The sequence below is a fragment of the Canis aureus genome, chromosome 5 (genome assembly GCF_053574225.1).
Source record: "Canis aureus isolate CA01 chromosome 5, VMU_Caureus_v.1.0, whole genome shotgun sequence".
NCBI classification, from domain to species: domain Eukaryota; kingdom Metazoa; phylum Chordata; class Mammalia; order Carnivora; family Canidae; genus Canis; species Canis aureus.
In genome coordinates this window covers 15,355,701-15,381,498 of record NC_135615.1, presented here as the reverse complement: position 1 = coordinate 15,381,498, position 25,798 = coordinate 15,355,701, and the positions used below count along the sequence as shown (strand labels likewise).

Sequence of the window (25,798 nt, the reverse complement as noted above, 5' to 3'; positions counted from 1 at the left end):
CAAAGTTAGTTGAGTATATTTGTATGAGTATATTTCTGGGCTCCCAATTTTGTTCTCTTGATCTATTTATATGATTTTTCCACTAATACCACACTTTCTTATTGTAGCTTGACAGTAGCTTCATAGTAAGTCTTATAGTCGGATAGTGTCAGTCCTCCAACTTTGGTCTTCTCCTTCAATATTGTTTTGGCTATTCTAGGTCTTTTCCCCTCTCCATATAAACGTTAGAATCAGTTCATCAGTATCCACAAAGTAACTTGCTGAGATTTTAATTAAAATTTCACTAAGTCTGTAGATCACGTTGGAAAGAACAGGCTTCTTGACAGTATTGCAGCTTCCAATCCATGAACATGGAATATCTCTTCACACATTTTTAAATTTAAAGAAAAATCTAAAGGTAGTTTATGATTAACTGCTTCAAAATTAAAGTAGCTTTAAAATTCTATATTTTTATATCTTGACAATTTTCCCAGATATTTTATGTACTAGCCTTTGTAGCACTAGCTCGTCGGTGTTCTCAGAGACTCCTTACCTCCTGCAGTCCTGGTATCCGTGTTCGCTAATGCAGAGGCTCAGGAAAGAAAACAGAGCATTACAACAGGACATATGTTCTGTTGAAATGGACTTTTTGTCTCTTTGTTGGGCTTTAACATGCATTTCCTTCTTCCCCATGTGCCTCATGACTCTTCCAGAGTAAGATTTCCCTGTATTCCCCTCCCTTCATCTTAATTGCTAGTAGATGGTGGCAGGACCAGATTATGGTTAGTTTGAGGGCTAAGCCTAGTTAAGATCTTTCTTCATGTTTTCTTCAGGCCATCTAAGGCTGTGTGCAGTGACAAGGGAGTGAAGTCACTGAAGGTTGGGGCAAAGCCACATTTCTTTAACAGTATACAGAATTCTAAATGGCAGTAGCATTTTTGAAAAGCAGAAATAAAGTGACTGACTTGTCACTTTATTTCTACTACTTAATCTATGCTCTTAAAATTCCTTTAGCTTAAGTAGACATGAATAAAATAAAAATTTTAAAGCCAGATCACAGTATTCTCTATCCATGAAGCTCTCCAGTTGTGGAAGAATTTTACCCTTAAATCTGTACTAATCCTAGTGAAGCATGTTAGATTTGCTCTCTCTTCTCATGTCACCTCTCTGTGTCAGCAACATGTGGGAGGATTTGCAGTATGCATTCTCAGTAGGTAGACAGAAGCAAACCCATCAGTGACAATGCAGGAACCTGAAAACACTCTTGCGGATTGATCTGTGGCCTAACTTCATACTGTGTCTTACCAAGTCTCTCTCCATCCCTAAGACCTGCCTTTCTTCCCAGCTATTTCACTGCCTTATACACACACACATACATACACACACGCTTATTCCTTCCCCTTGCTGTCTCCATTTCTCTATACCACATTCATGGGATCAGCATTTGAAGCAGATGGGGTAGGACTTCTTCATTTCCTGTCCCAACTTCCTTACTATTCCAGTCAATCTTAAACATCATTAGCTAATGCTGGACAAGCCTGGAAAATGGCATGGTACTTATTATGATATATACTACATCCTTCTCTAAACAAGGAAAGAAAAACTAAGAAGGGAAAAACAAGACAATAATGATATTTAAAGCTAAAAAAAAAGTCAATGGGCAAACATGTGTATCTTGTTCTCACATTTTGAGTTCAGAAATTAAATAGCAGCTTGTGAGAAATTGTATTAATCTTTTCAGTGGATAAATAAGCTGCATATTTCTCACCCCAGTGTAGAGCCACCTGAAGTCAGATAAAGGAGTTAGAGGCCCTAAACCAAGTTCACTAAGTTGTCAAGTTAGGATAAAGAAGCAAAAACTTGCATGTTTGATATTATGCTTGAGAGGGGAGTAAAAAAATATTCCTTGACAAACATCTGGCAGACTACTGGAAGCTTTCAAGCCTGTAACAGCTGTATCATTCCTGGGCTCACAGCTTCAACGTCCTTGCAGGAGCTCCAGGGGAATCTGAGTGCTTTGGGAAATGGAGTTGTGGATTTAGGGATTCCATTTTTTTGATTCATGAACCACACCCCACCACCACACCCAGGACTTTGGAGATACATTACCAAGCTCACCAGAACTAGGGGTATCTGAGATTTTTGGAGAAGCAAGCTTCCTTGGCACTTTATCATGTTTTTATCAAAATATTTTAAGCTAAGTGCTGTATTGATTGGATTAAAATTCACTCCTGAAACTTCATTTTAGAAAGAAAATGTATTATCTTTTTTTGAATTTTGATGAGGTCTTCCTGGCAAGTCAACCTCAGAGTTTATTCAATAAGGGAATATGATTCAGAGAGTTACTTGGAATTAGGGTCATCTCACCAATCATGAGTGGGAAGGTAAAGTAAAAGGGTTTTTAACTTTGGAATAATATTTTAATTTGATAAAATTTAAAACTTATAAAAAAGGTGCCGTGATAGGGCTCTCTCATATACCCTTTACCAGAGCCACTGACCGTTGGCGTTCAGTGGCCACCCGGCTGCTGTCTCCTCTTCCCTCAACCCTGCCCCCTCCCCTGCTGCTCTCCCCCTCCCCACTCCTGTCTTATGTACATGTATATGATATGTAGAGTTGGGGCTCCCCTCTAACAGAACACCATAGGCTGAATGGCTTATAAACAACAGAAATTGGCTTCTCACAGTGCTGGAGGCTGAAAGTTCAAGACCAAGGCACCAGTAGATTCTGTGTCATGTGAGAGCCTGCTTGCTGTTTTTAGAGGACCATCTGTTTACCGCATCCTTACATGGTGCGAGGAGCAGGGGAGCTCTCTGGGGTGTCCTTTATGAGGGCGTTCCTCCTCTTTTAGGAGGGCTCCACCTTCCTGACTTAACACCTCCCAAAGGCCTCACCTCCTCATACATCACACTGGGGATTAAGTTTCAACATAATGAAATTTGGGGCCTGCAAACATTCAGTCTAGCTCACTTCCGTAAGCACGATACAGTCATCAAGATGAGGAAATGTAACATTGATGCAATGTCTCATGCACAGTCCATTTCCAGCTGTGTTAGTCCCCCTCCCCTCCCACAAGCTATGTCTCATTTAGCTCCCGCCCCACCCCATCTATGATTCAGGCCAGGGTTGGGCCTTGCCTTTAGTTGCCATGTCTCCTCAGGAAAAAAGGTTTTAACCTAATTTAAATTTTTTTAAAGATTTTATTTATTTATTCATAGAGACAGAGAGAGAGAGAGAGGCAGAGACACAGGCAGAGGGAGAAGCAGGCTCCACACAGGGAGCCTGACGTGGGACTCGATCCCCCATCTCCAGGATCACACCCCAGGCTGCAGGTGGCGCCAAACCGTTGTGCCACTGGGGCTGCCCCCTAATTTAAATTATTACCAAAGATCTCAAAATCTATTCTGGCTGCAATTACTCTGTAGAATTCTGTAAAAGATTCATGAACTAGATGATGGAGAAGTCCATGCTCATGGCTTAAAACACAAATGTGGTCAGGGCAGATGTGGGAAGGAGAGAAGGAGCTCTCTTCTGTATCACCCTCCATCATCCCAGTGCTTTCAGAAGATAAACTTTGCTTATCTCTACTTTCTTGCTGAATGGATCTAGAAGGTTTTTTTCTGTTGGTCAGTTACAGGAAGTCAATTGGATAGACAGTGGGGAGGAACAGAATCAGAGGTGCTTCCCTCAGGGTTCTCCTGAATTTCTGACTGTTGTCAGTGGAAGGTCTATGATCACCTTGATCTCTATTGCTTCTTATCCAAAGAAAAACTGAACTAGGGAGGTGGAGCTGGGGCTCCTGCCAGAAGAGGTTAAGGCGAGCTCACCAGTAGTTTGAAAGCAAAGCCCCAGCAGGAATGGCCCACCTCATGTCTGAGAAAGGGCTCAGGTTAAAGCCAAAGCACAAAGCCAGGAGTCCACACCAGCTTCAGAGCCCCGGTCATCAGGGCAACCTTGGGGTGGACAGCCAAGCACATGAGGGAAGCTCCTTCTCCTCGGGGCAGAGGCTCTTCCTCTCTTCCTTCCTTACCACTCACTCCTGTGGCACCTGCCACTTGATAAATTTTAATTCTATCAAAATTAAAAATTATCAAAAAATGTAAAAACTCTTTTAATTTCTACCCTCATGATTTGTGCCTCATTTGACCCTAATTCCAAGTAATTCTGAGGGGGTTTGGTGATGAGAGGAGAGACAGAGCGGAAGAGGAGGGGAAGCAAATGCTGTCCTACCAGCATTTAGGACCTCCCGCCCTGGTGTCGTCCTGCCGCTGGTCATCCACACTGTGTCCCTGGCACACTGCTTTCTCTGCACTGGCCCTGAGTACCCCCAGCACTCAGTCCTCTGCCTCCTGCTCCTCCTACTCTCACTTAGCTCATCCCCTTTCCCAGTCCTGTCCACCTCCCCCCTTCTCCCGGCCTCTCTCAGTCCCCTAAACCTCTTTCTCCCAAGTCAAATGAGTCCACCAAGGCCTTAGAAACTGAAGATGCAGGTATCTCTAGAACCCCAATTAGAAGCTTTCAAAAGCAGTCTTTAGGTGGCAATGTTATTCTGTATGTAGGTTATGTCTACAGCACAATTCATCCTCGGTGTCAGACCCACTGTGACCCAGAAGTCTCTTTTGGGGGCTGACCTGCTTCCAATGGCCCATGTCACAGAGCTGTGTAGGAGAAAGCGTGCGGAATTCCAGAAAACCTTCCTGTAGCGCACCTTATTCCCACTCAGCTTTCTCTCTTTTTTATAATTCACCATGGTCCTCGTACACTGAAGTGGGTAATATTTTTCTGGATTGATCATATCTTTTTGTGAGAATATATGGATAAAATTTCCTAATCAAGGGGGTTTTTAGCTAGCTAGGTAAAACTGAGCAGCTTTAAAACTCATGGCATGGAGAGAGTCTCTAGTTTTGTTCATTATTTACAGGGTATCATTCGTTTGGGTGTCCTGGTATTCCAAACAAATGAGTGGGAACAAAATCAAAAGTCTTAACCTAAAGTTTCAGTGTTGTTGATGGTGATCTCTAGCCCAAGCTGGAAGTAAGGACGCCAAGCCTATTTCAGCTAGGGCAGTTACTGACACTTTGGGGACAATGTAGTGCTCCTGCCTGTTTGCCTGCTCTTCAGCTCACAAAATGCCACCTGCTGAAATTCACGTCTTTGTCCTTTCCCTGTCCCATTTTGTTCCTGGTACACCTTATAAACAGCGGGTCACAGAAAGTCGAGAGAGCCAGATGACTATCGAAGAGAGGAAGCATCTCATCACTGTGAGAGAAGAAGCTTGGAAGACAAAAGGCAAAGGAGCGGCCAACGACTCCACCCAGTTTACGGTGGCTGGCAGAATGGTGAAGAAAGGTCAGCAGTGTACATGGGGAGGTGGGCATACCTGTGTGTGCAGGTGTGCATGCCTGTGTACATGGGAGGTGGGCATACCTGTGTGTGCAGGTGTGCATGCGGGGGGAGGGGCGGGGCACACTCTATTGCCCACAGACGAGAGGGTGGCGTGTGACAATAACCCAGTAAAATAAATCAAGCCATGGTCTTGTTTTAGTTTTTACTTTTTTTTTTTTTTTTTTTTTTTAAGATTTATTTATTTAGTTGAGAGAGACAGGCAGAGGGAGAAGCAGGCTCCATGCAGGGAGCCCGATGTGGGACTCGATCCCGGGTCTCCAGGATCACGCCCTGGGCTGAAGACAGCACTAAACCACTGAGCCACCCGGGCATACCTAGTTTTTACTCTTAATTGAAGTCGTGTAAACCTTTTTTGGGGTAGGTTTTGTGAGTTATTCCTACTGAAAACTTTTTCTTCCTAGATAGTGTCCTCTTCATGTAAGAAGCAAAATACAATTAGTCACATTTCAAAATTCAGCCATTTGGAATTTGAGTACAGATTTCAAAAGCAGTTGCAAGTCTTCTAACAAATCTTAGTCCTTTCCCATAATTGCTTTTAGATTATTTTCATTTTCTTGACATCTGGCAATCAGCTAGCCCAAATAAGCCTTTGTCAATAAAAAAAGAGTTTATGTCTTCTCTTTTTTAGAGTAATTCCTAGGTCCCTTTCCATCAAACTAGAATTCTCTGGCTTTCAAAGCCCTATTTCCAGATAGGTCTTAATATATGCCTACAAGATACATCTATTAAGAATGATGTATGTCATTCTGAGGAAGTGGGTTTCCCTGCAGACGGTCATTTCTTTGCCACTGAGCTCTTAGCACTGATTTGTAGCCAGTATTGAAAGATTTAGAAATTGACTAACACCTCACATGGTCAGTGAAGTCACTTTATGGTCAGTAAAGCTGTGAGGCTTCATATCTGGCAGGAAATGGTTAAAATCTGGGGTCCCTTCATCACTTATATGCATTTACCTTCATTTTCTAAGGTCTTATTTTAAAAATAACTTCCTGACTTAGTGATAAAAGTGCTCACACATACTTAGAGCTAACGTACATTGTCATCAGCTTTCTCAATTCATACTTCCTGGAAACCTTTTGGGATCCTCACTTATAAATAGTGCCTAACTCATTATAGGCTCATAATAAATATTTGCCGAAGAAAAGGAGGAGAAACCCTGGATTATGATTAACTCAAATCTTGGTGGAAGAAAGCAGAGGATGATTTGCTTCTGCCTAATAAGGTGGTATTTGCAGAGTTTCTTCATCGGATCACAGACCTCTATACTTGTGTTAAACTACTTTGGCCTGAGCCCCATCCCTGTGTTAACAAAAGCAGACCCAGAGGTCCATGCTGGTTAAGAACTCAAGCGGGAGCTTGAACCAGAGTCCATGTCTTCCAACTTTTAGCCTGGGCCTTTATCCTGATAACCTTTTACTTTGGTTTCTTTCTTCCTCTACCATCTTAAAAATAACCATTTATTTGTAAGCAGGCCCTTATTACCAAACAATTGTTTGCTGTCCCTGTCCACAGTGATGTCAGAAGTGGATTTGCTCTTCTGCCAGTTTGGAGAGCAAGGTTAGAGAAATTCTTATCCCTTTAGGGCAGGAGTTGGCTTTTACATTTCTTGAATAGATCCAGGATCTTCATTTAACAGGTGCTGTTATGGCTTGCTCAGGAAGTAATTTTCTTCTACTTTTAATCTCATGAAAAACCTGCATCCTGTCTCTCTAATACTTTTTACCACCTGCTGAGCTACATGTTTCACTTGAATCACCAGTTCTTTCTGATTTGCAGTAATAGGGCATCCAGTGTGCTGTACTCACACACAGCAGAGTAAAATAACCCCTCTGCTACAGCCACAGACTTTGCGAACAGCCCATCAGGTTGCGACATATCGACGAGTTGGCAAGAAGTGTGCTATATACCCTGATTTTTTTTTAAACATTTTATTTATTTATTCATGAGAGACACAGAGAGAGGGGCAGAGACACAGGCAGAGTGAGAAGCAGGCTCCATGCAGGGAACCCGATGTGGGACTTGATCCCAGGACCCCAGGATTACTACCTGAGCCAAAGGCAGATGCTCAACCGCTGAGCCACCCAGGTGCCCCTCTACCCCAGTTTTCATTCCTTCACTCCAGAAGACTGTTCTCCATGAGCCTCATTAAGACTTTTTGATATCCCTAGACTGTACCTGACAATTAGTATTCTACAAGGTTCCCGTGGTATCCTATGATTATCTTTAAAGGAAAGTTTTCAAAATATGCCTTTGAATGAGAGAGCTATGAAAATGTTTCTAAAAAGAGTAGGTGACTGGTTACTGCATGTAGCATATACTGAAAAGAGGTATGGAGAATGCTTTGTTCAACAGTGTCGTGTAATTAAAATTTATATGCCCTCATCCATTAGGGAAAAACCCTTGTCTGGAGTTGGGAAAGAGATGTCCCACCGTGGGAGCCCTGGCACAGGCAGGAAGTGCCCCAATGGTCAAGGGGGCCAGATTTCCAGAGTTGGGCCTGTTTATTAGCTTCAGAGTTAATGACCTCAGTGCTTTTGAACTCTTCTGCTGTCTCTTGTGCATCCTTTTAGTAGGTGATGATTTACCACACTTGTACTGCCTGTGATACCAAATTTTACTTTATTATCTTTCAAGAAAGTTTGCTTTCTCACTGATATAAACCTTTTGCGAGTTTGGTCATTGAAATACATATTTTAATTTTTATAGACATCATCAAGCAAATATATGTACATCTTAAGAAATACTTCTAGAATAACATCTAACGCTGAAGTTTCAAACCACATTTCAATATTTTTCTTTAAAAATATTATGCTATTACACATCCTTCTCCCACTAATAGGAGGGAGCAGAGCAATTCATTCATTTATTTTTCCTAATAACTGATAGTTACATATTCTCTAGATGATGCTTAAAGGGGCAATGTCATCTATTTCACATTTATTACAAATGAATACAAAGAACATTAACGTCTCATTTTGTTCTTTGTAAACGCACTAGTTACTTTCCTTTGCAAGCCCTTCTACTTAGGTGAGGGGAAAAGTACTCACCTTTATCTTTATTAAGGTTTCTTGTACCAACCAGATACCCTCTCTGTGCTGGGATCCTTTTCTTTCATATGTCCTTAGAAGATTCCCCACTCTGCTTCTTCATGGATACATGTGAAAGCATGTTGCCAATTCCCAGCCACACCTAAGATGATACTGACCCTTCAGCAATCATAAATCACTTTACATATATCTACTTCTGTGTCTTTTTTCTAAAAGATTAGCCCTCCTTGAGTTATTGCTCAATAAAATCACACTCAGAGTGGTGCCCCCAAAGGCCAGACTGCCCCAACTTCATCTCAGCCTGCCAAGAAGTCCAGTGCCAGGCATCACCTGCCAGCTAGTGTGACATGATCCATTCTCCTCCTCCTCCGTGGGATGTGGTGCAAATATACTTTTTCTTGAACTACTTCCACCACCCTGAAGGGCCTTCAGGGCTCCCAACTCCCATCTGCTCAAGTACATTCTGATGCTTCACGTGCTCTTCTATTCCATTTACATGTTATGGGCATGTTCTCTCACCTGTCTTCATTGTTCATTTTGGAATGACAGCTTCTCCACTCCTGTAGTCCTTACAAACTATAACACTATACTTACATTTGCAATTGTCCTACATAGTCATGATATCTGCAAATGTATGTATGTGTGCAAATGCATGCATGTGTGTAAATTCTGTAAGTTGTAAAACCTACATTGGAACTAATGGAGATCCACCAGGGTCCTGGAAATTTCCAGGAAAGATCCTGAGATACTAAATAGCTTCTTTGACGTTTTGCAGGTTTGGCATCACCCACCGCCATAACTCCAGTAGCGTCTCCTATTTGCAGTAAAACGAGGGGCACCACACCAGTTTCTAAACCTTTGGAAGGTAAGTCATCAAGGCACTTGATACGCCAATGGGTCTGAGACCAGAAGAGTCCCCATGGCACTCTCTCATGGATGATTTCTGCCTGCCTAGATATTGAAGCCAGACCAGACATGCAGTTGGAATCGGACCTGAAGTTGGACAGGCTGGAAACCTTTCTAAGAAGGCTGAATAACAAAGGTACATGTCAGAAGCCAGAGAGAAGCTTTGGTTTTTGTGCTTGTAGCACACTGGGATTCATATTTCAATGAGTAGCTAAGGAAACCTAAAAAAATAAAAAGCAAAACCGTGCTTCTCTCTCAAAATCTCTAAATCACAATTCTGATTGCTTTTCCTCCTAAGTTAAATTGTCTTCTTTCTATTTGACTTCACTGATTCATAGTGAAAGCATTATCTTTATTATCATTTTAAAAGGGAAGTCAGGAATGATTGGATTACCTAGGTCTGAATCACTCCATCCTGTACTCGATTGGGGACCTCCAGGAAGATTAATTCCTGAGTGTCAGTCCTTGGGATGTCACCTAATCAGGACTGGGAACACAGTAATTTTGCTTTTATACTTGAAAGCAGATATTACACAAAATCGACATGATCTTGGGCCTGATGAAATTTAAATCGTATATGTCAGTTTCTAGTAAAGTAGCAGATGACCTATCATAAATGATTTCTGAATAAATGTTGAAATTCTTGTTTTAGTACAAAAGTCTATGAAGTATACAAAGTTAAAGGAATAATATTCAGAACTAGTGTCATCTCTTAATAAACATGTACGGTATTTGAGCGGTGCCTGGGTGGCTCAGTCAGTTGAGCCACCAAATCCTAATTGCGGCTCAGGTCATCGTCTCAGGGTTGTGAGATCAAGCCCCACATCGGGCTCTGTTCTGGGCGCAGAGTCTGCTTGAGGATGCTCTCCCTCTCCTTCTGCCCCTTTCCTCACTTGTGCTCTCTCTGTGTCTCTCTAAAGATAAATAAATCTTTAAAAAAATATGCCCAGTACTTGAAACTGAATACTAAGCACTGAGAGTTGCTACTGTTGACAATGACTTCCCAATAGGTCAGAAATCATATAGACAACCACTTTATACCAGAAACATGAAAGTTTAATGTAATAACTAAACTGACAAGGCAAGGAATTCAAACAATTCAAAGCTTATTACATAGATGTTATGGTGATCTAGCTCAGGGGGTCAGTAAACTAATCCAGCTCTCCACCTGTTTTTGTTAATGAAGTTGTTTTGGAACAGAATCAAGCTCATTTGTTAGTGAATTGTGAAGAGTCCGTTTGCACTGCAGCAGAGTTGACGGCTTGCAACACAGGCCATAGAGCTTCCCTTGCACAGCCTCAAATGTTTACTATGTGACCCTTTCCAGAAAAAGTTTTTGCCAATTCCTGATCTGGAATGAGGCTGAGGCCATTTTTTCCTGCAGTAGCAAAAGGAACAAGTTCAGAAATACTCAGTGGGCTTGCAGTGCCTCCTCTCCTACCACTTGCATGGTGCAAGCTTCAGATGGGGATGGGCAGTCCTTTCGTGAAAAGTCAAGTAAGGCCCAGGAAGCATCCACAGAACCCTGGGTGTCACTATCATGCTCTCTCCACTCCTGGAACAGAGCGGGGAAGTAATTTTGAAGCTATTGTGATGCATATTTGGGGTAGTGTTTTGACACAGATCTAATGTCGTGTATTTGCTCCGTCTGTTTGTAGTTGGTGGGATGCAGGAGACTGTACTCACTGTCACCGGTAAATCTGTTAAAGAGGTGATGAAGTTGGATGATGACGAGACCTTTGCCAGATTTTACCGCAGCATGGATTATTCTGTGCCACGAAGCCCCGTGGAGCTAGACGAAGATTTCGATGTCATTTTCGATCCTTATGCCCCTAAGTGAGTTATTTTGGTTTCTGTCTTTCACCCACTGAAAAAGGGCTGATTCCTCCATCAGCCTTCATGTAGTCCTTCCACAGGGATTCTCTCACCACCACCTCTTTCTGCCATAGAACTTCATTATGGTGTCATGATTATTCTTTAGAGCCAGACAATGTGATGCTGTGGGGTAGATAAAACACTCGCGCTCCAGAACAGATGTGCAAACATCCACGGATGTTTGTCCTGGCCCATAAAAGTAATGCCACTGAATTTTTTCACATAATTGAATATCGTTTTGCAGATTTTTAGATGAACATAAGTTTAGCCAGAGGTCTCTGTACTGTCTCTCATTTGTCATATTGAACTCTTACTCATAACTTTGAAAAATATTTGGATCACATGGGCTCAGACTCATACAACTAGCTAGACGATCAATAAAGCAAATAAAGCATATTGCTTAACTTGCAATAATTTATGAAATTAATAGATCTGAGAGTCTTCTCAGTGATGACCAAGGGCCTCTCTTCACAGAGGATCATGACTGAGCCATCTAAGGAAAGCAGTCATGGTTTTAGGATTCTTTCAGTTGCAGGGGCCAGAAAAAAATCTAAGTCAAACTGACTTGTGCAAAAGAAAGTTGTGGACGGATTTATAGGTTCACTCCCTGAGCAGTGCAGGTGTGAACTAGGTTCCAGAGGCTCCTCAGAGTGATGTATTTCTCTTGCCTGTTTTCCTTTGGGCTGCTTTGCTCCAGCCAAGCCCATGTGGTGGAAGCTGGCCATCCCAGCTGTGGATTTGTCGGCTCCCTACTTGGCCACTCCAGCACAGGCAGCTTCTCTTCTCAGCAGTGTCTTCCAGCACAAGTTCCAGGCTTGATTTTCTACAGTCTGAGTCCAGCCCAAAGGCAATCATTTGTAGCCAGAGGGATAGGAGATGACGATTGGCCAGAGTTGGTCCCAGGATGCCCTTCAGAGCCAGAGCCCATGTCAAGGTTTCCTTAGCAGAAGCCAGGAAGAGTAGACACTGGGCAGGCTAAGCCCATAGCTACCTACCACATTTGTCTATTCCCCACAAATTTATTCCAAGTGACCATCTCTCCAAGAAGACCATGTGGTCATCATGCTTTTTTCTGTAAGCTGCTCCAAATAAATTTCTTGCTTTTTTTTTTTTCAGTTTTTCTCAATTTTTTATCTTAAAACATGAACAGTTTGTCATTTCCCACCTTTAAATGATATTTAGCATATTTGCTTACACAGTTATTTAACTATTTCTCATCTTCTCCAAATGTCATTGCTTGAATCATTATGTATTTAAGCATATCTCTGTTTATATGCACCCTCTCACACAGAGGACAGTCTGATATATAATAGCACAGAAGCTGTGCAGTTGGAAATTGAGAGTAGCAGTGGAGCTGTCAGGAAACCCTGTGACTGGATCACCCACCTCCCCATGTCTGGTCTGCCCCAGAGAGTTGTGTGAGTGTATGGCAGTCATAGCTGGCCTCTTAGACCTGTTTAATTTCCATATATTCTTCAAAGCCATGGTTACTTTTCAGAAAAGCGCAAAGGGTTAAGAGGGGGCTTGCTGTGAGGGAGTTCGTAAGGAAACTGAAAAAATGTGTAAAAAAATTTAGGGGCACCTGTGTGGCTCAGTCCAGGAAGCATCTGCCTTCAGCTCAGGTCATGATCTCAGGGTCCTTGGATGAAGCCCTGAGTCAGTCTCCCTGCTCAATGGGGAGTCTGCTTCTCCCTCTCTAACCCTCCCCCTGTTCATGCTCTCTCTCTCTCACTTTCTCAAATAAATAAATAAATAAATAAGTAAATAAATGAATGAATGAATGAATGAATGAAAGTTTAGTCTAGAGGAAAAAGAAATCAAGAAGCAACGACTGGCTGTAAATTCTTGTAGGGCTCTCCAGGGACAGAAGAAGTAGACGTATATAATATTCCAACAGGAAAAGTAGGAAGAGTCCATGGGTGCGGAAGAACTACTTGCCTTTCAGAGCTATCTCATAGTGGAAAGAGCTGCCAGAGGAGCCTCCAGGCAGAGACCACACAGTGTGGCATCAGAGGAGCCTCTGGGATCTCGGACTAAAGGGGGCCTGAATCCCCCAGCTCCGAGATTCTGTGTCTCCTTGTCAGGGAATGGCGGGCAGGAGGAGGGGTTGTTAAGACTTGCGACAAAATCAGGAAATAAAATCAGAGACCCCCAAAGAGACCAGGCACGGGTGATATACAGACCGAGGCCTCAGCTCCGCTCTGTTCTGCAGGTTGACCTCCTCTGTGGCCGAGCACAAGCGTGCAGTTAGGCCCAAGCGCCGGGTTCAGGCTTCCAGAAACCCCTTGAAAATGCTGGCAGCCAGAGAAGATCTCCTTCAGGAGTACACGGAGCAGAGACTAAACATTGCCTTCATGGAGTCAAAGCGGATGAAAGTAGAAAAGAGTAAGTACGTGGAACTGCCACCCCACCTCTGTGCCTGCCAACTGGTGGTGAGGCGATTTTAATCTTGCTCTACCTTGCTATCACCAATCAGGTGCTCAGAAAACACCCATCAAATAAAAATGAGTACATTTGCACACACACGTGCACACTTGCCTGGAATGGAAAAGCTTTTCACAGAGATTCTTAATAGTGTTGGAGCATCTCTTGGTTAATTTAAATTATCCTGTTTTGCCGAGTTTTCTTTCAAGAGATTGGAGGAGAAGGATGTCCCTGGGCTTTGTAATTCAGCCCATATTCAGCTCTGTGGAGCCCAAACACAGTAATTCCCCACTTTTGTTCGAGAGCAAGTCATTTGATCTCTCATGAGAAAATGTCCCAAATTACTGCTTTTCCTAATCCTAGATTTTCATGTTATTAATTCATGCCTAAACCAATGCTTACCAAATTGCTTTTGACAGGAGCCTCGGAACTGGGGATATGGATTGGGTAGCACAGGGGCCTTGGAGTAGAGTGGTGAATAGGAGCAAGGAGGTAGCTGAGTTGCTCTGCTCTCCTCAGCCTGATAAGGTGGGGTCCCTCATTCTGAAACAGTGGTTTTCTTGGTGGAGCTAATGGTACACACCATCTTGCTAGTTTGAATATTCTTGCTGTAATTTGTATTTTCCTCTAGCAATCATAAACCGATGTGCTTAGAGTTTTCTTAGAAATATGTGTTTATATGAAGTGGTTGAGTCTTTTCATTGTAACCGATTGACTAAGAAAAGATATTTCAAAACCACTATGCCATACAGATTGTCAAGCAGCGTAAGACCCTAATCCCAGCAAAATAATTTTCTGAATTTCTCTCTAGCACAGACATTTTTTAAAGCAATCAGTGAAGAAGTAAAGGCTTATTGGTACTTTTACCTCCTCTACCTCCACTTTTGGGGTTTTGGGGGTGGCTCTGTGATGATTGACAAGTACACACTTGTCAGTGTACATGGAAAACCCAGCATCGTGTTATGACTGTGTTAATTCTGAGAGCGGAAAACCTCAAGAGATTACCTAGTTGATCACTTTGCCTCCAGGAAAAAGATTAGGATTAACCCATCCCTACAAGAGTACCTGCTTTTCGATGTATAGAGACTTTTGTTGACAGACATTTCATGGTTTTCCTGGGGAGAGTGCTTGCATTAACATCTAAACATTGTTAGGAATTATATCAGCTTTCAGTGGAGTTGCAACATGTGTCCAGCTCCTGATGTCATACTAAAATAGCTGATCCACATTGTTCCTCAATTCTTGTCTCCCTGCAAGGTGAGGTGTGACATGTGTCCACATGCAGTTGATACTTTCCGTAGAGTTAAATCCTGAGTACAGTGGTTCAACGTTGAACTTGCATCTATAACCGCACCAGGGGATGTTCTCCCCCCCAGATGAACTTTCAAAGAAAAAGTCGATTATGAACCTCTAACTGTAAACATTGTCATTTCACCTGCCCATCTTGCTCTCCCTCCCCATTTTTCCTTATTCAAACCCTCCCAGTGTCCTCCAACTCCAACTTCTCAGAAGTCACTCTGGCAGGCTTAGCCAGTAAAGAAAACTTCAGCAACATCAGCCTGCGGAGCGTCAACCTGACCGAACAGAATTCCAACAATAGCGCGGTACCCTACAAGAAGCTGATGTTGTTACAGATTAAAGGTACCTAAGAGCCTTGGAGAGGAATCACACATTGACCAAGAGCTTTTAGTCTGGTAACAGCAGGAGTCCTGAGTAAGGGGACGAGAATGCATGCTCTTTGAGAACTTACTGTGTGCCAGGTGCTGTGCTACCTCCTGTCATGTGAGCTTCACAAAATCCTGTGAGGCAGGAGATATTCCACCCACTGAGGCTTGGAGAGGGTAGTGACGTGCCTGAGGTCACAGCAGCCGTTGAGTGGCAGAGGTCAATTTGCACCCAGGTCCCCCATTCCAGAAGCTCACCTTCTGCTGCCGCCTCCCCCTGCCCAGGGGGAGGCCCCCCACCATGTTATCATGCAGTCCCAGTTGTCCCTAAGTCTGCACGTGGCTCTCTGCACTCACTTCTCGCTGAGGTAAGCAAGCTCAGTGCGCACCAGAGGCAGAGATGCCAGTTCTTGGAGAAGGAATCCGGGGAAAGCAGAGGCCAATGAAGCTGATCTAAATTCCACTCCAGCACCCGTTCTGTCAATAGCAAGGGAGACAACAGAGAGGCCTTGGGTTGTGAGGAGAAACTTAGCTGCCTCCCAGCAGCAATTCTAGAGAAATCACCACAGGGAAGATGGATGGAATATCCATCATGGAGGGTGTTACTATGTTTCTGCATGACCCTGGCCTTTTTAGTGCACTTGGAGGACTAGTGACAAGTGCAAATAACCAACCTCCATTCCCAAGTTCTGACCAGAGGCGACAAGCTCAGCATGACTGTGGAAAGGCCTAAATCAAGTCATTTAGGAGAAGGTGTGGAAAGCAGCCCAAAGCAGTGCTTCCCTCCAAGCTGATTCCCTCTAAGACTGCCCTGGGTTTGGTGTGAAAACCCTCAGGAAGAGGACACTGTGGCTGGGGAGTGGCTGGCGGGGGCTGTGAAATGTAGGATGTGGGCCAAGTGCAGAGAAGGGACCAGGAGATGAGTTAAAAGGAGGAAAGGAGCACATTTGCTAACTTTCCTAGAGGCGGGAACTTAATTAATCCACACACACGCTGTAAAAGGCCACCAGTGGTGATCCTAAGACACCTGGTGACATTTAGGAAAGTGCTAACAAGGGAGAATAATCCAGAAGGCCATCACTAGAAACCCCCTTCTACCCTCTGCATCATGGAACTGGGATTGGTAGACGAGAATCTTTAGCATTGCAAGAGTCTGTAGCAGGGGTGCTTCCTGGTCCTTCCTGTGGCTTGGAGAGTTCTCTTCTCTGGGAAGGTGGTGACTCTTGGCCTCCTGCCTTACAGGAAGAAGACACGTGCAGACAAGACTGGTCGAACCTCGAGCTTCATCCCTCAACAGTGGGGACTGCTTCCTCCTGCTCTCCCCTCACTACTGCTTCGTGTGGGTAGGAGAGTTTGCAAATGTCATAGAAAAGGCAAAGGTTGGTATCTGAAGAATTAAAATTGTTCAGTTAGGCATCTCCTTTATACACTGATAGAATGTCTACCAGTTGCTAGATCTGTACAAGGCTTCTCAAATGCCTGATGTTTCATTCAAGTGAGAAGGGAGAGGCAATATTTCTTTTGTCAAATGTCTCCCAAACAAGCCTTTGTTAGGTGCTTGAGTGGGATGTTTTAGAAGGATTATAACCTATCTCACTGGTTTTTAAGTTCTATTCTCCTGTGTGAAAAAGGAACTGGCACATCACTTCAAAAAATGCTGCTACAGGGGCGGCCCGGGTGGCTCAGTGGTTTAGGGCCGCCTTCAGCCCGGGGCCTGATCCTGGAGACCCGGGATCGAGTCCCGCATCAGGCTCCCTGCCAGGAGCCTGTTTCTCCCTCTGCCTGTGTCTCTGCCTCTCTCTCTCTCTCTCTCATAAATAAATAAATAAAATCTTTTTAAAAACTGCTACAGACTTATTGATGGAGAATCTCATGGGAAAAGCCCAGCAAATGGGTATTTTTAAAAAAAACTTCATGAGTGATCTACTGAATTTGAAAATAACTGTTGCTCTAGAGAAATGTACCCCTGGTCCTTTTGTTCCATTCTCTTGACCTTGCTGAAAATACCCAGTAACCGGTTGCCTGCAGCCCCTGTGGTCACATGGTCTTCCTGGCATACACACCATATCTTGCTTCTGATTTCAGTACATGCCACACCACCTCACCACAGGCTTGTCTACCCAGGTAATTGTGCTCCTCCTTTTTTCCAGGCCTCGGAACTTGCAAGTTTAATTCAGACAAAGAGGGAACTTGGTTGTAGAGCTACATATGTCCAAACTATCGAAGAAGGAATTAATACACACACTCATGCGGCCAAAGACTTCTGGAAGCTTCTGGGTGGCCAAACCAGTTACCAGTGTAAGAGTTTACTGTATTTCAGAGAATCATGAGACTTTTCTTAGCTCCTACCTCATTCTTCTAAACCAGCCACTTTTCAGTGTAAAATGTCATACTGTGTTGTTGTTCTCATTTCCAAAGCTGCCGGAGACCCAAAAGAAGATGAACTTTATGAAACAGCCATAATTGAAACAAACTGCATTTACCGTCTGATGGATGACAAACTGGTCCCTGAGGACGACTACTGGGGAAAGATTCCCAAGTGCTCCCTTCTGCAGTCAAAAGAGGTACAGTGTGTGGGTGCCACCCTCCCCAGGAAAGCACTTTGCACAGGGCCTGATAAAATAGATCGGAAGTGCTGGAGAAACACTGGCTAGTGGTTGTGCCTGTTGTTGAACAGTGACATATTTTTAAAGGGTATTAACTTGTGATTTCAAACCATCACTCCATCTTAAATACGAATATAGACTTCAGAATATTGTTCAGAGGAGGCATGGGTCATTGAAGGCTTTTCTATCTTAGGCAAAATGTAAATTTTTTTTTATTTTCTTTCGTATTTTTTTTCTTTTTGTATCTGTATGAGGTGATGGATGTCAACTAAATTGTGGTAATCATTTTGTGATACCTGTAAATCAAGTCATTATGCCTTAAACTTATTCAGTACTAGGTGTCAATCATATCTCAAAATAACCAGGGAATGAAATGTAAATACTCCTTAGCCCTATCTCTTGATTTTCCATAAACATTAAATAAAATTTTTTTCAGTCCTTAAGTTTCAGGAAAAATAGATGCATATATATATTTTTTTACATATAAAATCTGGGTTTGACAGGTAATATACTAGCTTTTTCCTCCCCATGGGTAAATATTTACTAAAACATACATTGGGCATCCCCAGTGGCTCAGCAGTTTAGCGCCACCTTCAGCCCAGGGTGTGATCCTGGAGACCTGGGATCGAGACCCACATCGGGCTCCCTGCATGGAGCCTGCTTCTCCCTCTGCCTGTGTCTCTGCCTCTCTCTCTGTCTCTTTCTCTATGTCTCTCATGAATAAATAAATAAAATCTTTAAAAAAAAATACATACATTGTCATTACCATTCTGTATTGTGAAAGTTGCAAAAAAAAAAAGGAGAAGACACAAAAGAACCTTAAATTTCATTGAATGGAAGAATATTAGAAAGAATGCAATTCAAAGCTAGATGGATTGTATGACACGCATGGGCATTTAAATGGAAAACAAAATCACAGAAAAGAAATAATTAGTAATTTTAAACAGAAGGTGCAATTGAGCCTAGTTAGGAGTTGAATAGGATTTGGATTGCTGGACATGAAATTATTCTAGGAAGAAAGAATAAGCCATAGGCATGGAAATAAGAAATAGCATTATATTCACATATTCATTTGGCAAACACTTAGTAAAGTCCTATAAATATGGTATGGTCTCTGCTTTGGAGGATCCTGAAACTATATAGAGGGGAGACCACTTCACTGGTCCTCAGTGCCTGGCCTTTAAGACGTGGCCTCTATATGCGGAGGGAGAGAGGGAGGGAGGGAGGGAGGGAGGGAGGGAGGGAGGAAGGAAGGAAGGAAGGAAGGAAGGAAGGAAGGAAGGAAGGAAGGAGGGAGACAGGGAAGAAGGAAAGATAGGAAGACACAGTTAAATAACTCTTTTGTGAATTAGAAGTGCTGCGGAGTTTGAAAGTGTAGGACAAGACAGAAATCACACCCACATGGCAGAGGTAGCATGGCAGGGTGGCACCCACTGGTCACACCCTGCGGTCCTTTCGTGTTTGTATAGATTGCTCCATTACAGTTTGACTCACTGTCAGTACAGACCCTGATTCAACCCGAGCATGATTTTGAAGTTAACCTGTTCTTCTCTGTGATCTTCCCAGGTACTGGTGTTTGATTTTGGTAGTGAAGTGTACGTGTGGCATGGAAAAGAAGTCACATTAGCGCAACGGAAAATAGCTTTTCAACTGGCAAAGCACTTATGGAACGGAACCTTTGACTACGAGAACTGTGACATCAACCCGTTGGATCCTGGAGAATGCAATCCGCTTATTCCCAGGTATTCCGTCACCTACCAATGGTATAGAAGAGTGAGCGGATGCTGTCAGTGGGCCTGAGTTCCCACCACGCTCACCTACTGTCACTCTGTGGGGTTTCCTTTTCATAAGTGATTGCAGGCAGTGCCCTGAATATTCTCAGAAAGAACACTTCTTTAGCTTTTGCCTAACTGATGCAGAAATATAGATGCTGTAGTCTTCTGGACCCTGTGTCCAATCTCATTTCATGAGGTGCACAAATTATTCCCACTTGCGGCATTCCAGGTGCTGTCCTGGCAGATGAGTAGCAATTGCTGAAGCAGATTACACGCTGATCTGAAAAGCTTCCCAGGACCTGGAATTCCGCCATTGATCTGAAGGTGCAAAAGCAACATATCTCCTTGTAATTTCATGCCTTCTTAGTGTAGCTCTTGAATTCCAGGACTTACCATTTATTCGGCAGTAGATGATGTCTCTGCCTTTTGAGGGACAGGTTGTGAGAGAGAGGATACTGTACTGAAATAATGATGTAATTTTAATGTTTCCTACAGTGCACTGGACTTTTTTTTTTTTTTTTTGGGCAAATCAGAATATGCACAAACTCTAAGAAATATGATCAGAAGGAAAGTAATTCTTACATTGTTGTTGTTTTTCTTAACTACCAGGGGAAAAAAGTGCTATTATGTGTGTCATACAATAGATTAGAAATGGATGTGCCACCAAATGGCACAGAACGTTGAATATCATGCAACTGGGCTTTAATGTTTTACAAATTTCAACTTTCTTATCTAGTTTTGTTTTAAAATCAAATTATTGATTTTATTATTATGAAAACAATCATAAGTTATGTCAATGTGGGGAAACATTTTAAAGAATTGGACATTTAAGATAAAATTGGTCCTGTAGCCTTAGTATTTTAAGGAATGAAGTTAAGGCTGCAAAGAGCATTTTATTTGATGTAATAAAAGAAAAACTAGTGCCAAAGCATAAAATCCATATGATGGATAACATATGTAGCAGTGACATAATCACAAATCTGGGAGTAAATGAATGAGCCCCCAACCCACTGCTTCTCAACATCCCAGATCACAATCACCTGAGGAGCTTTAAAAAAAAATGCATGTGCCAGGCCGGGCCCCTGCGCCAGCCCGAGTGATGTGTTCTCAATTCGTGTGGGGTGGGGCCATTGTGTCATTATGTCTTAAGAGTCTGTTAGGGGTTTTAAGTGCAGCCAAGATGAAGCGCCCTGCCCTTCCTTCCAGATGAGGAGGCCGGAACTCTGAGGTCTCCAGACCTAGCCCAGTTCAAACATGGAATAGGTTCACCCTCCAGCTCCCGCTCTTAGCTTCACCCTCACCCTGCCACCCGCTGCCTCTCGCGCTTGCTCGACTCCCAACGTAAAAGATCGGTGTCGAAAGCGGAGATCAAGTGCTCTTCCTATAGGCATCCGAGCACGTCTGCAGGGGAGAATTTATAATAAAGAACCAGTCATGCAGACATTTGCCGTGAAAGACCAGAGCCTGGCAAAGGAGTCCTGAATGCTCCACGGCTGCTGATAGTCGGCTCCCGAGGCCTACCCGAGTACGAGGCGCAAGTGTGTGTATTCGCGCGCCACCCCGGCAGTCTCCCTAGCAGCGGGCAGCCTCTCTGCTGGGCCATGGCCGTGACGTCAGAACCAGCGTCGCGACGACACAGGAAGTGGTCGTGACGACGCAGGAAGTGGTGGAGCGGAGGTCGCCGCAGGCCCGGAAGCACGGCCCGTCAGTCTCACCGTGGAGCGCGCCTTCCGCTGTCCGTCCACAACGCAGGATTGGTTTGGAAGGAGGAGCGGTACCCGCATGAGCCCTCTGCAGCCACTGTTTCCCCAACTCGGTGTTTTCCGGAATTACCTGTGGGCCGAGCGGTTCTAAGTTCTGAGATCCTGAGGCGGGACCAGGCCTCCGGTCGGGCCGTGCTGCCCCTGCCCGCCGTCGTGTCTGGGGGCCTAGAAATGCACATGCAGAAACTCTCTTTATGATCAGCGGACAAAGTATGCCCATTTTAGTAACAGAGGTCTTCACCTGTGCCTGGACCTGGAGGGCTTCGCTGCAACAGAGCTAATCGGGAATTCGGGGTGAGCTCTGCTGGCTCCCATCTGCCCATCATGGGACCTCGGCGTGGTGCACGCCGGCAGGGGGCTGAGCACGTGAAGCCGGCGGCGAAGATGTGCGTGTGGCTCCTGCCCTCGCCCAGCTTCCCGTCCCGTGCGCCGCGCCCAGCCAATCCCAAATGCAAGAATTTGCTAGAATTAAAGCAAAGTCCAGTCCTAACGGGATTCACATTGCCTCGGGCACATCAGCTCCCTGCATACACAGCCTTGGAGGGCTTCAGGCTGAAATACCAAAATGTCACTTATCTGACAAAAGGAACCATTCATTTTCTGTACCACTAATGTCTTCTGGGTTGTTTTCAGTAGCCACGTGGGTCTGTTTTCCATTCCTTTCCTTTGTTTTCACGTGGCTTAATCTCGGTTCTTTCCCCATCTGCTCCCTCCACCCACCCACCCTTGCAGAAAAGGACAAGGGCGACCGGATTGGGCAATTTTCGGGAGACTTACAGAACACAATGAGACGATTTTGTTCAAGGAGAAATTTCTGGATTGGACGGAACTGAAGAGGCCTAATGAGAAGAGTGCCGGCGAACTCACCCAGCAAAAGGTACTTTTGGTAATCAAGTCTTAAATGTCAGGCCTTGGTTTAGGTCCCAACAAAATAGGCCTAGAAACTAAAAGCCTTCCCAGTGTTTACTGGGACCCAGCACATGGGTTCCAATCGCGTTCCACCTCCTGGATGAAAAGTGGCTCTGCCTGTGTCGTAGGTTTATAGGTGTCTGATTCACTGTAGTCGGCTGGGTGTTCAGGGCCCATAGTCTTTCCCCAGAACATGGTTAAATGCTGAGACAGAGCTGAAAATCCTTACTTTTATGCTGTCCCATTAACAGTGAAACCCCAGCAAGTGTGACAAGAAATGGCTGTAGAAATGGGCCACACTGAACCATTTTTACATTACCTTGTAGGAAGATCCCAGGGCAGAAGCCAAGGCATATGACGTGACACGGATGGTGCCGGCACCCCAGGCCACAACCGGCACTGTGCTGGATGGGGTGAATGTTGGTCGTGGCTACGGCTTGGTGGATGGGGATGACAGGAGGCAGTTTGAGATCGCCAGTGTGTCTGTGGATGTGTGGCACATCCTAGAATTTGACTACAGCAGGCTACCCAAACAGAGCATCGGGCAGTTCCACGAGGGAGACGCCTATGTGGTCAAGTGGAAGTACATGGTGAGCACCGCAGGTTAGTGAGCACTTACCGTTTTCTTCCGACCAAGAGGGCGTAACCCCAGCTCTGGGGCTGGGAATGTAGTGCTTCTTAGGACCCATTCCCTGTGCGCCAATCTGATCTTTCGCTTTGAGAACCACTTAGAAAATGTTAAGGATAGATCCTGACAGCCTAGCATTGCTAACAAAGGTCATGTTCCCTTATAGAAATGAAACGTGCACAGTAAGGTTTCTCTGCTCCCCCCACTCCCTCTCCTGCCCCATTCCCAGAGGTTTTCTAGGAAAGTGATGATTTGCCTCCAAATGATATTTACCATGTGGCTGTCTGCTGCTTAAAGTCTTAAGTAAAGCATATCTGCTTGACTTCAAACTGAAACCAAATGGTGTAGTAGTAACGCACAAAGGATTTATTAAAAACAAAAGAAGCTATTTCCTCTGAGGCTGGGAACACTAACACACTTTGTGGATTTGATTGAATAAATATATAATCAAACTGCTCATGGCTCCTGTCAGTGAAATACTCAAGCGAAACACTCAGTTGTGTGCTGTGCACTAGAGGCAGGGAGGGAGGAAAGCCAGTGAACTTTGGAGAGAGAATCCTTTTTCCTTGCCAAGAAGTAGCCAGTTCTCTGCAGTGTCCCTCAGCCCCACCACTTAGGACAGAGTTTGTCACAGCTTTGTGATTTGTCAGCTCCTGAGAATCTCTTTGCGGTGGCTGCTCTGGGGCCACAGGGTGGAGGCTGTCATGTGCTGATTGGATGCCCACAGATGTAAAACCATTTGCTTTCTTGCCTAATTGGCCTAAAGTCTGTTAATCAGCTGGCAGCATTTACTGAGCACCTATTCTGTCTCTGTGTGTAAGACGCTTATGTTAGGGAGTGAGTAAATACATCAGACCCTGCCTGCAAGAAGCATTTAGTGTAAATGACAATAAGGCAAGTGTGGGGAGAAGCAACCGTGTCATGCCATGGGAGGAGAGCCGGATTCCCTGAGGTTGGCTCTGCTGGCAGTGGGGGAGCCCAGCAAACTGTTCCCTAGGCAGCTGGTAGATGGGCTTTGCCCAGCAGGACAGAAGGCTGTGCCCAGAGCTGTCGGTCCACTAAGCCCACGAGGCACAGCATTGGCAGCTTTGCTGCTCACGCTAGTTGAGTGCTTCCCTGTGGGTCCATGGGATGTACTCGGTCATTATGCTGATTTCTCGGTGAGGAACAGGACACATGATTAAGTCACCTGCCTGAAGTTGCAGAGCTAGTAGTGGATTAGGATACTGCAAGCCCCTTTCCCATTCATATGGCCGGGGTCATATGAATGGGAATGCTGGGGTCGGCATCTTCTCTCAGGCCCTACATAGCAGCTATGCAAGGTGGGTAAAGTGACAGCCTATCTGGGCCTCAGTTTTCTCACCTAGAAAACACATGATATGCAGCCCACAGACTCTTATAATCTGGTATGGATCAGGTTTAGCACAGGGCCTGACACGTGCTCACAAGGTACAGGAAATAATCATCACGGATGTCCTGAGCAACAAAAGCAAAATTACTGTATTTAACTTGAAGATGTGATAGCATGAATCTACCCAAAGTAATAACAAGTCACTCTCATGAGAAATTCAGTCATTTCCTTACCTGTTAGTTATAAGAAGTAAAAAAAAAAAAAAAAAAAAAAAAAATTAATAAATAGAACATAGAACAATATTGAAATGAAATAAATCTAAGATTTCTGAGGCCTTCATAGACTATTCTCTCGGAGGCCTCTAGGAAATAATGATTTGGCATAAATACTTCTTGTATTTCTTCCCAGTAAACACAATGCACATCTCACAGCCAGATCCAGCAGCATCTTTACGAGCTAAGTTACAATTCTGAAGAAGTCCAGCTGCAGAGCATTAAGTTAGAGCAGGGAGCTCTCAGATTCCAGATGGTCCCCCTGGGGGCAGAGAAGCACAGCCCAGTGGCATTAACAGGGCCCCTGCAGTGACCGCAGTCCAGCTCCTTCACACTCATACCCCACAAGGGCCGTCCTCGCAAATGGGACTGAACCCGGAGCTCGGGAAGCTCTTCTGGGACCAGGTCTACAGAAACCAGCGGCTGTAGAGACAGTCCCGTCATCCTTCTGGCGGACCCCCACCAGCCCACACAGGCACACAGAAAAACTCCTTGGGAAGTGAACCATGCGCTCCAGGGAAGGGAGACCCGAGACCTCGGTGGGGTGGGTTGGATCCTGCCCCAGTAACCGTGTCCGGGGCAGCAGGGCATGCGCATGCGCATGCCCTCGCTAGTAAGGACAAGGTGTGCAAGGGACCCAGTGACACCAGGCCAGGCAGCTCCGGAGCATGATACAGGTCTCATTGCCATGAGCAGGCAGGCAGTAAATGGGATTCAGCTGTAAGACCACTTGACCATGAGCAGTTCCTCATACCGCAGTCCTTTGTTACTCCTAAACACAACTACTGGTCACAGACATACTCTGGAAAGTATTTTGAGGTACGATGGATCAGCACTTTAAATTAGCCATCTGATCAAGGCTATAAAGGTTACAGTCTGTAATTTCTTACCAATGAAAGCTTAATCTTTATTTTGCTAAAATTAAAAATTAATGAACTAAGAAAAAGTTGTGTGTAGGATTCAACTTAGGTATACTGAAGAAAATTACAAGGAAAAATACTGAAAACTATTATGAAATATTTTAAGAAAATAATTCTATTTTATTTTTTAAAAGATTTATTTATTCATGAGAGACACAGAGAGAGAGGCAGATACATGGGCAGAGAGAGAAGCAGGCTTCATGCAGGCAGCCCAATGCAGGACTCAATCCTGGGATCCAGGATCACGTCCTGAACCAAAGGTAGACGCTCAAC

General features: G+C 44.3%; 1 protein-coding gene and 1 long non-coding RNA gene across 21 annotated transcripts in view; one reads left to right on the top strand and one right to left on the bottom strand.

The window, feature by feature from the left end:
- Positions 1–25,798, top strand: part of SVIL (supervillin) — a 230,599-nt gene that overhangs the window by 189,564 nt on the left and 15,237 nt on the right. For all 19 annotated transcript variants that reach the window (XM_077896945.1, XM_077896946.1, XM_077896947.1 and 16 more), the window contains 12 exons: positions 5,181–5,328; positions 9,208–9,297; positions 9,388–9,474; positions 10,997–11,174; positions 13,426–13,598; positions 15,123–15,278; positions 16,544–16,680; positions 17,452–17,599; positions 17,720–17,865; positions 19,474–19,649; positions 22,178–22,322; positions 22,681–22,957. In XM_077896945.1, coding sequence (XP_077753071.1) covers positions 5,181–5,328; positions 9,208–9,297; positions 9,388–9,474; positions 10,997–11,174; positions 13,426–13,598; positions 15,123–15,278; positions 16,544–16,680; positions 17,452–17,599; positions 17,720–17,865; positions 19,474–19,649; positions 22,178–22,322; positions 22,681–22,957 — 1,861 coding nt within the window. The remainder of the gene's footprint in view (positions 1–5,180; positions 5,329–9,207; positions 9,298–9,387; positions 9,475–10,996; positions 11,175–13,425; positions 13,599–15,122; positions 15,279–16,543; positions 16,681–17,451; positions 17,600–17,719; positions 17,866–19,473; positions 19,650–22,177; positions 22,323–22,680; positions 22,958–25,798) is intronic.
- Positions 19,783–21,951, bottom strand: LOC144313727 (uncharacterized). Of its 2 annotated transcripts, none has more exons than XR_013379358.1 (2): positions 20,984–21,951; positions 19,783–20,000 (listed from the first exon to the last, which is right to left on the bottom strand). It is a non-coding gene; the product is annotated as an uncharacterized LOC144313727 (long non-coding RNA). The 2 variants fall into 2 exon arrangements; XR_013379357.1 differs by having other exon boundaries at positions 21,204–21,951.